Source organism: Puntigrus tetrazona, unplaced genomic scaffold (genome assembly GCF_018831695.1).
Source record: "Puntigrus tetrazona isolate hp1 unplaced genomic scaffold, ASM1883169v1 S000000234, whole genome shotgun sequence".
Classification (NCBI taxonomy): domain Eukaryota; kingdom Metazoa; phylum Chordata; class Actinopteri; order Cypriniformes; family Cyprinidae; genus Puntigrus; species Puntigrus tetrazona.
Genome location: NW_025047902.1, coordinates 782,046 through 792,842, shown reverse-complemented (window position 1 = coordinate 792,842; position 10,797 = coordinate 782,046). Strand labels below are relative to the sequence as shown.

At 38.5% G+C, this 10,797-nt stretch overlaps 2 protein-coding genes across 2 annotated transcripts; both read right to left on the bottom strand.

The window, feature by feature from the left end:
- Nucleotides 1-3,655: 3,655 nt before the first annotated feature.
- On the bottom strand, nucleotides 3,656-4,516 carry crygm4 (crystallin, gamma M4). The gene is made up of 3 exons (XM_043230893.1): nucleotides 4,508-4,516; nucleotides 4,109-4,348; nucleotides 3,656-3,931 (listed from the first exon to the last, which is right to left on the bottom strand). The coding sequence occupies exons 1-3, from the start codon at nucleotides 4,514-4,516 to the stop codon at nucleotides 3,656-3,658; spliced, it is 525 nt and encodes a 174-aa protein (XP_043086828.1).
- Nucleotides 4,517-7,152: 2,636 nt separating this feature from the next.
- On the bottom strand, nucleotides 7,153-9,878 carry sowahcb (sosondowah ankyrin repeat domain family Cb). The gene is given in 2 exon segments (XM_043230840.1): nucleotides 7,153-8,560; nucleotides 8,562-9,878. Coding segments are annotated over 2 exon segments (1,494 nt in total). The 5' UTR covers nucleotides 9,048-9,878; the 3' UTR covers nucleotides 7,153-7,552.
- Between the last annotated feature and the right edge of the window lie 919 nt (nucleotides 9,879-10,797).

Here is a 10,797-nt window from a genome sequence, read left to right as displayed (position 1 = left end):
AACAGGATTTAGTATATTCATTCTGTCATGTAGCTAATAGAAAGAAGACTGAAGCCCACCACCACCTCCCCTCACCCCGTCCAAGGAGCTGGCACTGTCCCTTAATAAAGAGCATCCAGGGGGCAGTTCATCACACACACCATGCACCACAAGTGATGGTGAAAAAATGGTGCAATGTGAGTTTACCTCTATGATTTGTTTTAATTTTTTGTCCTAATAAATGACTATCTCTGTCACTTAAAGGCTTTTTTAACAAGATAAATGTTTTATGTAGGCTTATTTTATTTAACTGCATATGATGTATAAGCTACTGTGATCTTAGAGTGGCATGTTACTGTTTTCATGTATTATTTTCTTTGATAATATTGAGAATTTTATGGGTTGTGTGTTCTTATAGAAACTGATGGACGGATTGTATTATTGGACTTTCCAGAAAGAACACAGTCTGTCACAGTTGTAAGTGATTTGTTGTCAGGTACCTTTAGTTGCTTTTAGGTTTTTTTTTTTTTTTTTTTTCAGATAATGTATACTTGAATATTTCTCCTGTAGGATGAAGATGATGAAGATGACGATGAAGAGACCACATCTGCTGTGACAGAAGTGGACAATGCTGGTAGATCCACTGAGGTATGATGCATACCATTATAATGTATTGCCCTTTTTGCATTAAAGTGTCCATATTTTAATTATATTGTCTGACCAAACAATCTCATTTATTAAATTGTTTCCACCTTCCTAGTTGCCAGCAAAGGAGCTGTATAAGGTCCATCTTCAAAAACAAATAAGGAAAAGTGATGTGGAGATGGACCTTATACAGCTTCAAATGGAAGAGAAAAGGCTCCTCGTTAAAAAAGCAGCACTTGAAGTTGAATTACTGGAGCATCGCCTTAAGGTGAGAACTTGTCTGAATATTCTGTCAGAACAATCTGTTGCATGATAAAAGTGTTGGGTGCATGTATATATGTATATATCTGTGTGTATAAAGCAACAACAACAAAAAACATTTTATTGAATTGTACTTTTATTTATTTTTTCAGGAAATAAAGAAATGAAGTGCCTGGCAGACCAGTGCAAAAAAACTAATAAATGTAATTTTGACAGATCCTGTCTCTCAAAAGTCTTCCATCTCTGTTGGCCTGTAAAATCTGTAGATGTTCCTCTGGGCCATCTTCCTTAATACAAGGAGGGTGGCTCTCTCCTCTTATAGTGGCAATATTGTGAAGCACAACACAAGCCACTATAATGTCGCATGCCCTCTCTGGACTAACCGGGCCCACGCAGACACTGAAACCGAGATTTGAGGATCCTATAGTCATCTCCACCTCGGCCCGTGTTCGGCTGTGAGCCAGGTTAAAGCGTGTCTGTGGTCCAGGCTCAGGTTCAGGGTAGGGTGTCATTAAATAGGGCAGACAAGGGTATCCTCTGTCCACCAGCAAGTAACCATTGTACTGTCCTGTAATGATTGAAGTGTACAACACAAATATAGTAAAAAGGAAAAAAAAATTCTATAAAGTAAAACATATCCTGCTGAAATGCCTGGCATCATGCACAGATCCTGGCCATTTTGCCTCGACATTGGTAATTATTTGGGTTGCCTCACATATTACCTATGTAGTGAAAAAGTAGACTTTCATGATTTTAAGAAGAGAAAAAGTTAAGTTGTTACCTGCACATTGATACTATGAACAGATTTCCTATTAACATAGTCTCCCTCATTTATTGATGGAGCTTTAATAGGAATGTGAGTGCCATCAATGCACCCAATTACATTTGGAAACCCTGAAACAGAAAGTTATGGAAGTATGAAGTGTGTGTGCATAATGAATACATGTATAGATATCAATAATATGATTAAATATGCGTCATAGATTTTACTACAAAGGACAAACCTGCCACTCTGTGGAATTCGTCTTTAATAACAAGCAGAGGTTTATGGCCAGGGAACTGTACCGTGGGTAAGAACTGTTTAAGGGCCAGACATACTGAACGAACGGCTCGACACACAGTTGCCTTTCCCACATGCTCCGAATCGCCCACACTGCACAAAAAATGGCCAGACGCAAAAAACCTAAGTGCTATGCACAGAATGTTTTCTGTGCTAAGCGCAGAACTGCGGTTTGTCACATTTGCGACATGCGGTTTTAAAAGACGTGTTAAATAAACTAAGGAATCTTTTGAAAAAACGATAACGCTCTTTCAAATATTCATTGGGGTATGCAAACACGTCAATACGTGGTCTTATAACCCTGCCCAGAGCCCGCGCCTCGTGCCAAGCCTCCGGCGAAAAAACCTCGTATAAGTTGGGCTTCTCGTCCACAGGATCTTCCTCAAAGGGCACGCCATGCTCACCAACCTTCTGAAACGAAGTTACTCTGAAACATAACCTGCTCCCGAGCAGGTTATCTTCGGAGAGTCAGTTGTTATGGTTACATACATACCCAGAAAGTTACCTCCGTTTTTGGAACTGAAAGTTGAGGTTATCCACGAACTTACCCTTAAACATACCCAGGTATGTCACATAACCTGCTTTCTGGAATAGACCCGGCGGCCCCCTGGGTTGCAAACCTTCTCTCTGGTTGTATCAACTTGTCTGCTGCTGTCTACTCATCCTGCAAAGGAAAGCGATTCAGATTCCAACTTTCATCTATGAATGCTATTTAATTAAACTGCTAATAAATACTCACCTGTTAGTTTGATTCAATGTGTTTGCCTTCCTTGACCAGACGTTACAATGCTCTTTTTTTAATATATAGAACAATTTCGTCATACATGTAATTTGTGAATTGTAATTTGTGAATTGAGTTATTAGTAAACATGGTCTAAACATTCTTAAGACTCATAGCATTCATCTTATATATATATATATATATAACTAAAATATTACTTTAAGATAACAGATTACTATTTACATTTTTAGTCTTTTAAGCTTAGTATGTTAATAATTTTGTGAATATAACATATAAAATAAATATAGAAAAAACGTTTGAGTCTTTTGAGTTAAGAGTCCAAGAGTTTCAATTTAAAGCAAACCAAGAGATGATTAGACCTATCTGTGCCACCTCCCAAAAAGCCTGTGTGGGTTAGGACTACTTTGAATAAGTAATTACTTTGCCACCACTAATCAAATAGACTTATCAAATAGAAAAAAGTATGTTCTATATATTATGTGTAAAACAAATGTAATCTGAGTGTACTACATTTACCATGACATTACTGTCACATGACCTACCAGCAAGAGATTTGCTCTGGTTTTTCAACAGGTTGCAGCAAGTGGTTAGACTGGGCCCTAGTTAGTTAGCTGTTTCTGAATGAAGTTTGGGAATTAAAACATACTAGCCACAACCAGTGTGAAAACATAGGGAAGATTATTTGTGTATGACACTTTTTGATCCACAAATTACTGTACGACAATAAGCACTTATTTCAGCATTGGGCTATTCTGATTACCAGGGCAGCATATGTTAACTTTTACATAAACTGTCATTGTGTCTAAGACATTTGCATGAAGAATCGTAAAAAAAATAACATTTTAACTAGAATAAAAATCCATATTTTCACTGAAGCATTTTTAAATGTGACAAAAACATTAAAATGAATAGAAAGTAATTATGAAGGTAATTTAATAATTATCCAAATCAGTAATGATTCATCATTATTAATTGCAGGAGTCCATGATTCTGCGGATGGAGCTGAATCTGAAGCCAAGGCTCATGTCTCTGAAGCTCCTGTACTCTCCAGGTCTCAGGTACATCATTCTGCCTCTGTAGTGGGGCTGTTCATATAGCAGCCAGTGGCCATCCATCACGTGGCAGGACCGCATGTCAGACATACAATAACGATCCCTCATGGACTCACAGTCATCCGTCATCTCATACATCATACCACCGAAATTCTCTCTCTCGTAGATTCTCATCCTGAAGGGTCCTCTGTGCTGTTTTGGAGATAAGGACTAGTGAGAGTGGCACTCTAAAGTTGGCCAATGCAGTTCTAATCACATACATAACTGTTATTGGCAGCCTTTTCTTGAATCATTGTTCATACAATCATGTGGCAGTACATCTCAATAAGAGAAGGACAATTTGTCACAGACAAGAGCAGAGTGTCATACCTGAGGAATTATACGGCATGATCTTATTGAGTCACTCAAGCCCATTTGCTTGCAGTCAGAGTACTCGCCCCTTTGCACAAAAAACTGGTTCCCGATGAAATTGGAGCGATCGTACACCATGAAGCAACCACTCTCAACCCTGCAAGAGCTGCAGCGGCTCAGATAGGAGCTGAGCTCAGGACAATCATTGCTGGTCTCATAGGAGCGACCTTGAAAGTTTCTGTCCTCGTAGAAGATGATCTACATGAAGAATAAATGCTGTCAAGTTTTTCACATTTTATCAAAGACACTAATTAAGACAGGCTAGTAATGCTGCCATTGTTTCAATTCACAAATCAGTAATTATAGAGCTTCGTGTTGGATTTTTCAGTATTGTGCAAATTTTTTTTCAGTACTTACCTTGTTCATGGCTAGTTCTGTGCAGGAATGATGAACCGCTGCCACTTTTATACTTGATAAGCTGTGCTGTAGCTTTTGTTATTCAAATAGTCAAAGCTGATGAACAAGCAACAGGATTTTTCTGTTAATTTCTGTGTCTATCAAAGCCATTCAGCCACTAAAAACTATTCTGCCTTGAACGCAGTGTGGACCTGAATGTTTTTTTAACCATTTCTTTAATACATTATCAACACAATAAGTACAGTGCCCTGACACCCAAATCTTATGTTGGGGTGTGGGATGTAAAAAATATAACTTTACAAAATATTCACACTTGCTTCTTCATAAAAATATCTCTAGTAGTAGAGTTTAGATCAGCCTCAGCCTGACAAGCATGTTGTATTTATTTCAAAAATAAGTGTATAATAATACAAGTTAGGAAAAACACGGAGAACTGAAACATTCATATAATTTGATACTAATTATTTAGGATTTTTAGAAAGTAGTGGGATATATATATATATATATATATATATATATATATATATATATATATATATATATATATATATATAAATAAGTAGTTCAAGATCTGAATTATTCCAGGATATTACCAGACGTTTTACAGTTACATTTAAATGTAATGCATTACAATATTTCATTCATTTTGAGAAATACTGCATTTGTTTTGTGCACTAAGATGAGTAAATACATGTTCATATTTAGTCTAAAGCTATGGTAACAATGTTCACACACAACATTCTGCACTTACTCCTGATTTTTCTCAAAATGGCAACATTAGTGCTGTCAGTCAAGACAAAGGAAACATGTAAAGTAACATGTGATACTGTAATACTGAAAAAGTAACTCAGGTATTTCCTTCTAAATTAAAATGTAATGTGTAACTTTTATGGGTTACTTGAAAAAAGTAATGTGCTTACGTAACTCACATTAATTGTAATGCATTACCACCAACACCGGTTATGAACTATTAGCAGACTTCCATAAACAGACAGCGCACCTGTCTACTGTAGAGATATTTTACAGTGAAACTATAAGTGTTTCATAATGAATGTATTGTAACTATAACCTTGACTTTCATGTTTCCCACTGTGAAGCTGTTTTAAAACAATATACGTTGTATGAAGTGCTATATATATATATATATATATATATATATATATATATATATATATATATATATATATATATATATATATACATACATAGTCATTCATCATCAGAAATAGCAGAAGGAAATCCTGAAAATGACCATTAGTTAAGTATTATTCAAAATGCAAATAAATGTATTTGTTTCAGTATCTGAGGCCTCAGACAAAAGGTCCGAGCTGATGATTCAGGGAGATTTTCCCATGAAGGTGGACCATGTGCCAGTAGAGTGTACTGGAGCGCTGATAGCGCTGAAATTACAGAACAGCCTCTGTTTGATCCATCTGAGTGAACAAGCACAAACAGCCAACCCCACCACAACCTGAGCAAAAGACTGATAGACCTGCCCTGAATGTAGTGCTAGACCAAACTGCTGAGATAAAATATTAGATGCTTTTTGATTTTGAACTATTAGCTCAACTGATTGATTGATATGATTGAATTACGAAAAAATAAATACAATTCGTGCCATGACATATCGCTATTTACATGACAAAATGTGCAGGTGCAAAGAATGTCTTCGGAGAGGAAATAGATGCGTGAGGCTAATTCTGATACACTAATTAGGTTCTCCCCACTCAGTGACGCACCACTGAGAACCCTGATCAAAGTGCTCTAGTAATTGGAGATTCTATTGTATGGAACGTGAAAATAGTGCCCGCAGAACAACATAGGTTTCATAGACAATTGGATGAGTTTCTGGGGCAGACCTGAGAGATGGTCACGTTCCCGGCAGGCCCATGTATTTCTTTTAGGGAGTGCAAGATCAATTCAAAAGCACATAGAGTCCATTACAGCAGGAAGTAGGTGTGCTGAGGCTGAGCCCAAGAAACAATGTGGGGCTGTGGTGGTAAAAATAAACCACATAAAACTTATTAAATTATTTTTTGTATTCAAAAGACTTAAGACATCATTTAATTTTGAATCATATTATTAGGCTACCTGTAACATATCTGTGCCATACACAAATCTAGAATTAATGACCATCTCTACAGCCCTAAAGCTCTAATAATCACATTCTAAAAGCACATCTTGGAACTTTCCATGAACTAGCTAAGCTAAACAACTTTCAATTAAAGCTAAAGCTAAAGCTAAACTTCCTTGTATAAACTTCCCTCATTCCCTTGTAATGAGTACATTACAACAATATATTGAAACTCTTCTGGCAGTAGATGTATGCATTAAACAATTAAATTACATTTTCAGTCTGTATTGCAGATGTACTGTAGTTACATGTAAGGCTGGAGACTCATCATTTTACTGCATTTACTGGATTTTTACACTGTTTCACAGCTAAAAGCAGCACAAGGATACTCTTCACGTTTGTCTCAAAAAATATCCTGGTGTGTCCAGGTGTAGTAATAAGACTTTTCAACCTGACATTGATCTTAAGAACTCAAAGACTTATGTTAAATACAAAAAAAGCAAACAAGCTTTGAACTTCAAAGTTTAAGCTAAATATGTCCTTTACAGCAAGACACATCCCAACCATCTGATTTGATATTACATCCAATATTCACTTTACTCACATATCACAAGAAGTTATAGGTCCTTTAAGCATATGCAAAGACATGAAGACACTAAAGATATACAGGCAAAAATTGTACATGAACTCTAGTTCAGGACACTCAACAGTAAATTACATCTTGTTATTTACAGACAGTTTAGTTTAACAAAACAAAACCAGTGTTTCTTTTAAACCAAAGTCAGTGGTCTGTAACAAAAGACATTACAGCCTCCCTTAAAAGAAAGGTTTTATATGCTGTATGTCGCATTCAGCTATTATCTGTAAATCATTTAAAACAGTGTGATACCAAATCGTTGTGTTTAAAACACATATTGTGCAAAGAAAGAGATCATCAAAAGCTATCCGTAAACAAAAGAGACTGCAGATATTCATCCAAAGAGGTTTGATTTGGGTCTTAAAAGGTTTGGGGACTCTTCTGCAGTATCTTTATCAAATCTGTCAAGGAGAGAAGTGCTGTGGACTATCTGCGACCTCATGCGGATTTTATTGATACTGGGCTTCATTTTAGTAAAGGAAGATTTCCTGCGGAGAGATCTGTGTTTGGTGAAGCCTCCGCCGTCCTCTTCGCCGCTGTTATGAGTTTTCAGAGGTCTAAAGTTGGACTGAATAACTCTGGATAATCTCCAGCGACTCGTGTCCTCAGCATCCACGCCGTCTGCGTCAGACGCCACGCACGCGCCCGCGATGTCCAGGATGTTTTGCGCGATGTCGCTCTTCAGGTATTGACACGCTTTCCTCCCGCTGTAATCCCGTGCCTCCACGTCGGCGTCAAACGCTCCGACTAATAATTTAAGGACCTCGAGATGACTGTGCATCGCAGCGAGATGGAGAGGCGTGTATCCCGCGCTGGAACGCGCATTGACGTTCACCGTGACTCGATGCTCTTTGGCGAAGTTGAAAAGCATTACAATCAGCTCGTGTTTGCCGAGCTTCGCAGCCCAGTGCAGGCAGGTGAATCCCGTCACAAAGTCTCTCCTCGTAAGGAGGCTGGTGTCTGTGAGGAGCAGCCGCTGGAGGCTCTCCCAGTGTCCGTCAGACGCGCACATCATCCACTCGTGCTCCAGCGGCTCGAGCGTCGCCGCGGCCGCCTCACAGTCGCTGTCTGCCCGAGGACAGTCTCTGCATCTGCCCCAGAGACACTGCCTCCGCGCCTGAGGAGTGTTGCTGATGGAGTCCGGCTGCTCTTCATCTGTTAAGTCGTCGACCTGCCGAGCTCTCGGGCGTTGGGCTCTGTTTTCTTTCCCGGACTCTTCCTGTGATTCGTCATTCACTTCAGCAACGTGAGTTGGATTTCTCTGTAAATATGGAGAACTACACACAGATTTCTCGGGTTTTGGACTTTTCTCTGCCGCCTGGGCTTGATTTATACTCATATTCTCAGCAGGTTTGTCCTCCGCCGTTCTGCTGCTCAGATTCTGTCCTGCCTCTTCCTGACTCTTTCACAACCTCTGGAAATCTGACAGAAATATCCGCCTTTGATTGCGCACCTCCCTTATTACCTGTTCCGTAACCTGAACCAGGTAACATCCCTTCTTTTCTCTCACAGGCCTCTGAGAACACGAGGTTTCTGGGATCTCCACGGGATTTGTGCTCCTCTTCTGGACTCTTTCTGTCAATCTTCTCGTTTGAACCAGATGGTTTCCTAAATTTCTTTTTAAGGCAAACGTACTTATCACCATTTTCCTCTTTAACGTAAGCCACGCCGTCTACATACCGTTTAAAGGCTTCCTTTGCCACGTGTTTTAATGCAGGATCCTTGGGGATTGTCGAACGAAAATAATCCATTAAATCCACGTTTTTCACGCGACCTCCTCTCTCCTTTATGAAGTATAAAACCGCTTCTTGGTTGCATTCGGTCGCCATCGGATTTATTCTTTAAGCCTACGAAGTATTGTCTCTGTGAATAAACTATAATGGAGCAGGTCACAGACATCTAGCTAGATAACCCCAGTGTAAACAGACAAAGCTGCGTTTTTCCACCGTTAATCTGCTCGGTTCTTCCCTTCCCCGCCCGGTCCTGCAGTGCTCGGTGTGTCCTGCAGGCGGCGCTGCGCTTCTCTCGTTTATCAATAATGCATCGTATCACAATGGCCAGGTTTCAGCTAAACCAAGATTAAACCATAGTTCAATTAGGACATTGAAGTCATTTTTTATAAACTTGCCTTAGAGAAAAACATTATAGGTGTGCATCATGAGACAAAACAAAGGCACATATTTTAGATCATTTGGTGCAAGTTTCTTTCAGCTGAAACAGCTCAGAATTACATTTTAGTGTAGGACTAAGCCTTGTCTGAAATTGTGTGAATATGTTGTTTTCATTTAATTAAAGATGCCATGTCGGAAGTCTAGTAAGAAAATAGCATGTAGTGTTACAGGGATTGAGGTAAAATGTTGTATTTGTTACTGCAAAGTGTTACTATTTTTGTTTCTTAGTAGTTTCCTACTGTTTGGGCAATGAGACTCAGCCTTCTTCCACCATCTGATGACGAAAAGCTAGTTCATGCCTCTACACTGGATTACTGTAATTAATTATTATGTGGTTTTCCTACATCCTCAATAAACAAGCTGCCATTCTTACGAAGTCAAGAAAATTTTATCATGCTGCACTATCATGCTGTAATATTTCTAAATAAATGTAATATATATATGGACCCCAAATGGTCTGGCTTCTATGTATGAAACGAATGCCTGGTCCCACATAATTCATACATATGAGCACCTACATTGAGCAATTTAGCTTTTATATATATACACGTGTGTGTACTGTTCTGAACTTCATACCTCTGCTCTCTCTTTTTATTGCACATGTCATGAAATTAAACACCAAATCCCCACTTCTTTTGTAATCAAGTCTACTGATCAGGTGCCAATGCACAATCCAGACTGGTACAGAATTTTGGTCAAATCCATTACATGATCCTTCTGACAATGAATAATTCACATCACACTATGGTCTATTGTCTGCAGCATATTTTACACAATCTTAGCGCCTTTCCAAGAGAGGAAGAAACAAACTGCTGGACATCAGGCATAAGAGGAAATGTTCATTTTACTTCAGATTAAAAAAATGCTAGATTCATGATGTTAAGGCAGAATCTTACTCCACCTGGACAAAGCAGCAGTGTCTTCTTCAGTATTTCCCTTACGAATGGCTCATGTACGTTTGTGATCAAGTACAAATGCTTACAGAATCTCAGCTAGACCATTTTTTTCTGGATTCTTAAGCAGGAGTATCAGTTGATCTTAGTTGACCTTTTACCAACACCCAAAGATATATTGCAGTAAGAATAGGAAAAACTTCAAACCATAAAAAAATGTTATACACATGAAATGTTGTGTCAAATGAGATGCTTCATCACGTGATCATTAACCTCACATTTCTAGCATTACCATTTGATCTTGATAGACAGTAAAAGCTCAGATGAAGAGACCATCGCTCTGTTACTAGTTAAGATTAAAGCTGGACCGGATTTACCTTCCAGCGACTCCTTTTATTGACGTCTCTTCTTAGCAGTGACAAAACACAGCTTTGCACAACGGCAACCTTAAATTCAAAAAGACTGTATATAAATTGAACAACTTTAATATTAGCTAATCTCTAAAACTAAAACAA

Bases quoted from the DNA above. Each gene is read 5' to 3' on its own strand.
- crygm4 (XM_043230893.1), bottom strand. The intron at 3,932-4,108 runs GTATGACACTCT...TCTCCAAAACAG, and splicing joins CATGCCGTATAATTCCTCAG to CACAGAGGACCCTTCAGGAT.